Source organism: Babylonia areolata, chromosome 26, assembly GCF_041734735.1.
Source record: "Babylonia areolata isolate BAREFJ2019XMU chromosome 26, ASM4173473v1, whole genome shotgun sequence".
NCBI lineage: Eukaryota > Metazoa > Mollusca > Gastropoda > Neogastropoda > Buccinidae > Babylonia > Babylonia areolata.
The window spans coordinates 34,536,972-34,542,971 of NC_134901.1; the positions used below are offsets into that span (position 1 = coordinate 34,536,972).

At 43.1% G+C, this 6,000-nt stretch overlaps 1 protein-coding gene across 1 annotated transcript in view; it reads left to right on the plus strand.

Moving 5' to 3' along the window:
- The window catches only part of LOC143300296 (uncharacterized), a 118,190-nt gene that overhangs the window by 22,109 nt on the left and 90,081 nt on the right, over positions 1–6,000 (plus strand). Inside the window, exons 17-21 of the mRNA XM_076613893.1 lie at positions 1,139–1,253; positions 2,135–2,370; positions 3,357–3,471; positions 4,257–4,398; positions 5,186–5,333. Coding sequence (XP_076470008.1) covers positions 1,139–1,253; positions 2,135–2,370; positions 3,357–3,471; positions 4,257–4,398; positions 5,186–5,333 — 756 coding nt within the window. The remainder of the gene's footprint in view (positions 1–1,138; positions 1,254–2,134; positions 2,371–3,356; positions 3,472–4,256; positions 4,399–5,185; positions 5,334–6,000) is intronic.

Here is a 6,000-nt window from a genome sequence, read left to right on the forward strand (position 1 = left end):
TCCATACTTGTAACACCCTTCCAAACCGAGCGCTGTGTTTTGCGCTCGACCTGTTGCAAAGAGTTTAACATATTCAGTTTTTAAGTTTGTCAGCTGAAAGATCGAAGAAAGTCGTCCAATCGGTGTGACTATGAAGATCGTGACACTTCAGACAACAAGAAATTATGGTGATGGAAACGTGTATATTTCGGTTGAGGTGTACATGGAATATAAAAATCTTCTCTGGACGGGCGCAATAGCCGAGTGGTTAAAGCGTTGGACTTCAATCTGAGGATCCAGGATTCGAATCTCGGTAACGGCGCCTGGTGGGTGAAGGGTGGAGATTTTTTCGATCTCCCAGGTCATCATATGTGCAGACTTGCTTTTGCCTGAACCGCCTTCGTTTGAAAACGCAAGCAGAAGATCAAATACACACGTTAAGATCCTGTAATCCATGTCAGCGTTCATTGGGGTTATGGAAACAAGAACATACCCAGCAAGCACACCCCCGAAAACGGAGTGTGGCTGCCTACATGGCTGGGTAAAAACGATAATACGCGTAAAAGCCCACTCATGTGCATACGAGTGAACGTGGGAGTTGCAGCCCAAGAACAAAGAATGATGACAGTGATGAAAAGAAGAAGAAGAAAATATATATATATTGATAATAATAGTAATGATAATAACAAAGAACGAAGAAGAAGAAGAAAATCTTCTTCGTTTTCTCGGCGGCGTAAAATGTTCATCCCAGCTTTCAGTGACAACTCGCTACAGAGCAGCCACGTGACGTTAACATCGTGTTTGGAGTTGACAGGTGTCAGGTAATCGCATCGCAGGGTTGAGCTGCATACAGCAATGGCTGCTCGTCACAGGTGACCAGCCTGCGTGAAGCCACGATAGGGGATCGTTCTTGCGTTTATCCGAATGTATCGACCAATGTGACAGCGCGATATCAGATTTAAGAATGATGGTAATGATGAAAAGAACAAGAAAAAATGTATATATATTGATAATAATAGTAATGATAATAACCATGACAACAACAGATAATAATGATATTAATATTATTATTATTTATAATCATTGCTGTTGTTGTTGTTGTCTCTGTTATTGTGTCTATCGCCTTTCTTATTTATCTGCACTGGTCATTCTCTTGCAGACGTGTGTATCTACCAAGGCACCCAGTATCACCAGGGAGACACGTGGAACCCCGAGTGCAACCTGCAGTGCACGTGCGAGAAGGCTACACAGGGCTACTACCGCTGTCAGGACACGTGAGTCTCTCTCTCTCTCTCTCTCTCTCTCTCTCTGTCTCACACACACACACACACACACACACACACACACACACACACACACACACACATGCACTTGCGCGCTGGAATATAAATTATACCTTGTGTGTGCCTGTATCAACTTTTGTCTTGATTAAAAACTTAATTACCCCCCCCCTTCCCCCCTGTGTTAGGCGTGTATTTATTAAAGGTTACAAACATAGAAATAATCATGTTCATATTTTAAAAAAAATTATTATTAGATTTATAGATAACAATTTCTTTCCAACAGCTTGCTTGAGACGTGTTCAAAATGAAACTGGATAAGACTTGTACTGCACTCAACCTTACTACAGAAATGTCTTCATCTCGAGGAAAGGTGGTGAAAAAGGATTCTTCCTGAACCGCCGCTGAGCTCAGTGTTATCGCCCCTTGTTACAAAAGAGAGTCCATCCAGTGTAATTGTGTCGCAGGAAAGAATTACCTCTCTCATGCTTTCGCATTGTGATTCCGCTTAAAGGCGATCATCTCGACTGATGAATACCCAGGTAAAACAAAATATCATGAAAACGAAATTGAAGCAAGACAACAACTGAGGGAGTAGAAACAAACATCTTCTCGTGTGGAAAGACAATAAACATATCTTTTCAGAAAGATTGCTTTATATTAACTTAACAGTGAAAAAAACAGAATAAAGCAAACTTGGTAATGAAACATCACTATCTTTACTTCTCCACTCCTTCCCCCTGAAGGCGTCTGTTGTGGTAAGACAGTTAATTATCAACTTACCCGCGAAAAAACAACAACAGACAGACAGAAACAAACATTTTATTAAAGAAAAAAACGTTCTTTCCACGATTCTCCTCCTCCTCTGCGTGCAGGTGCCCGTCGTACACCAACGTGCCCCCCACGTGCCAGCTGGTGAGGAAAGAGGGCGCGTGCTGCCCCACGCTGCAGTGCGGCTCAGGCACCTTCATCTCCTCCACCAACAACCTCTACACCATCGGCAACGGCGGCACCATCTACACCGGGGGCAGCTACGTGCCGCCCACCCTCGTCAGCGGATCCCAAGCCCCGCCCGGCGTCGGGGATGCCATGAACCACGCCTCCTCCATCCGTGAGTGCAACCCCCTTCGTGGGAAATCAAATTGAGCGTGTAGTCTTTCGGATGAGGCGATAAACCGAGGTCCCGTCTGCAGCACGCACTTGGCACCACTGAAAAAATTACCCATGGCAACGAGAGTGTTGTCCTCTGGCAAAATGATGTAAAAGGAAATCCACTCTGATAGGTACACAGATATATATATATATATATATATATATATATATATATATGCATGCACTCAAAGGCTTGACGACCCTCCAATACTCCCTGGCGCCAGGTGGCAGAATGGTTAAGACGCTCAGCTGCTGGCCACAGAATGCAGACTCTGTATTGACGGATGAGTATTCTAACCATTGTGCCACCTTACTTCTGCCAAGTCAAGGAGCGGAGGACTGGGCGCTGTGCTAGCTGTCTGGAGGGAGGTGGCAGAATGGTCAAGATGCTCAGCTGCCAATACAGAGAGTCCGTGAGGGTGTGGGTGTGAATCCCGCTCTCGCCCTTTCTCCCAAGTTTGACTGGAAAACCAAACTGAGCGCCTAATCTTTCGGATGAGACGATAAACCGAGGTCCTGTCTGCAGCACGCACTTGGCGCACTGAAAAAGAACCCATGGCAATGAGAGTGTTGTCCTCTGGCAAAATTATGTAAAAAGAAATCCACACTGATAGGTATACAAATATATAAGCATGCACTCAAGGCCTGACAAAGCGCGTTGGGTTATGCTGCTGTCAGGTATCTGCCCAGCAGATGTGGTGTAGCGTATATGAATTAATAAATGGCACATTTGCGGTCAGCTTGGCTATGGGTAGCATGATTTGATTTGAGTTGGCAGCAGTGTGGTTACGCGAATATAAAACGTATGTATTGGTAGGACAGGGGTTCGCTAGAACAGTGAGTTTGTGTGTGAAGTGCGGTTTCTGCTGGACGTTCACGCTTTCTTCTCATCAAACGCTGGTGCTGTGGTGTGCTGAGACGTGTCTGACGTGCTGCTGTCTACAGCTGGCTGCCTGTACAAGGGCGAGGTGTACGTGCAGGGACAGCGCTGGAACGACGGTTGTGACCTGTCCTGCGATTGTCTGGACGCTTCCACCGGTCGCTACAGGTGCCGCGCCAGGTGAGTGTTGATGGTGCGAGTGAAGGGCGCCGATGGGTACCCGGGGTGTTTCTGACATCATCTGTTCAAAGATAGGATCAAGGAGCACAGAACAAATTACTTGCTTTCAAGGACTGGAGGGTGCGTTAGTTTGGGTGAATAGTAAGAGAGGTAATGTGTGTGTGTGTGTGTGTGTGTGTGTGTGTGTGTAATTAAGTTTAGATAACTGGGCTGTGAGCATGCCTGTCTGGATTATTTTATTCCTTATCAAGTGTGTTTGTGTGCAAACATGACGAAAAAAACAACAACACTTAAATGATCTTGAACATCAACGCATTTCTTCAAAAGAGGATTTTAAAAGAAAAAAGCGAAAAACATAGGTGGTTATAACAGTTTATGTTGTTGTAATAATGAATCGCAAACTCTCGAATATGAATGTGTTCAAACGGCTTTAGAAATTTTTAATGTCTTGCTGAGAGAAGTCACTAAGCGCCTTACATTTATTAAAAAAAAAAAGAAAAGAATATAGTCCAATATTTTAAGAGACATTTTATCAAGGAAAAAAAAACCCGAAACGACTTTGTGACGACGATTGTGATTTACACAAATGTTTTTTCCTGTTTGTTTGTTTGTTCGCTTGTATGTTTCTGTTTTTCCTTCATGGCTGTTAAAAAAAAAGCAAGAAAAAAAGTCAGTCAGTTGTTGCTTTTTCAAATGACCCTCCTGAAATTTAAAAAAAAATTCTTAACTCAATTTTTGACCCCCCCTTCCCCCTACACACACACACACACACACACACACTGCAGGTGCCCGCAGTACCTGTCGCTGCCCACGGGCTGCACGCTGGTGATGGACGAGGCTGATACGTGCTGTCAGAAGCCGCACTGCACGGGCCCCGCTGCCCAGACCTACATCCCCAACCCCATCTATGGACAGTACGTCACCAAGGTCGGTGTCACTTGGTGCTGGACTAGCAGTGGACTTTTTTTGTTTTTGTTTTGTTTTTTCTTCTTTTTTTTCTTTTTCTTTTTGGTACGAACACGTCACCATGTTTTGTCATTTGTGCTAGCTGTTTTTTGTTTTGTTTGTTTTTGTTTCGTTTTTTTTTTGGTGGGGGGGGGGGGGGGGGGGGTAGTTTTTGTTTGCTCGTCAGCAAGGTTGTTCTAGCCGTTCTTTTTCACGTCACCAAGGTCTGTCAGTTGTTCTAGTTGTTGGGTTGTTGTTTTTTTTCACGTCGCCACGTTATGTCAGTTGTGCTAGCAATTTTTTGTTTGTTTTTTGTTTTTTTTGCACATCATCAAGCTCTGTTGATTGTACTAGCAGTTGTTTCACACATCCTCGGGGTCTGTCAGTTGTGCTAGCGGTTGATTTATTTGCACGTCAGTAAAATCATTCACTTGTGACGGCAGTTATTTTGCACGTTATCAATGTCTGTCATTTATTTGACTGGTAATTGTTTTACACTTCAGCAAGGTCTGTCACTTGTTCTAGCCTAGCAGTTGTTTTGCAAGTCAACTTATTAAGATTTTACCAAATCACAAGAGAAATATATACATAATATTCTTCATGAAACGTGTTTCAGCATGATCAAACTTCGTGATGTTCCGTGGATGTAATGCTTATGCTGTTTTTGTTGTTTGTTTCTGTTTGTTTGTAAACTCTTTTAACATAATGTCGCCTTTATCATCAGCAGTTTCAGAGATGATTTAAAATGGTCCTGTATTCTGTATCAAAGGCCAACTTGGCCCAGCCCCCTAGCGTCTCCCAGCGCTTCCCTCCAGGCGGTGGTGTCTTCGGGCCTGGAAACGGCCACATCTACTTCGTCCAGAACTCGAGCACCGTGGCCGCTCCTACTGTCGGTCCCCACGGCAGTGGCGGCATCGGTACGTTGGCTGGGGGTGGAGGGGGGGGAGGGCTTTTGGGGTGGAGGTGGAGGGTAGCGGAAGTGGTGGGGTCATTTCTTACATGACGTGTGCAATTGTTTTTTGTTTGTTTTTTGTTTTCTTTTAGCTCAGGATGTTTGATAACAATGATGATGATGATGATGATGATAATAATAACAATAATGATGATGATGATGGTGATTAAATAATGATAATAATGATGATAGTAATAATAATAATGGATGCTTTATTTAGTTTACTGAGTGATGACAATGATCGTAGGATGTGGCTGTTTGCTTCTTCTTTTTCTTTTCTTTTTTTAAATATTTTTTAGTAACTATTTCAGTTCTGTATTCGTAAGAACTCGATTTTTGTTTTGCATGTCTAATATTTGGCTTAGTTGATCTCAGGGAAATAATAATAACTTTTAAACATTGTGACGAAGACGATGACAACGATAGCAAACAACAGCGATGACACTTCTGCTATTACTACTACTACTACTTCTACGACGACGACGACGATGACGCAACGACCACAACTATTGATACTATATTCATGATAATAATGGTAATGGTGATAATCATGATGATTATATTTATTATTATGATTCTTGTTTTTAGATTTGCTAATAATAGTGATTGTACTCACGATAGTTATTGCTGCC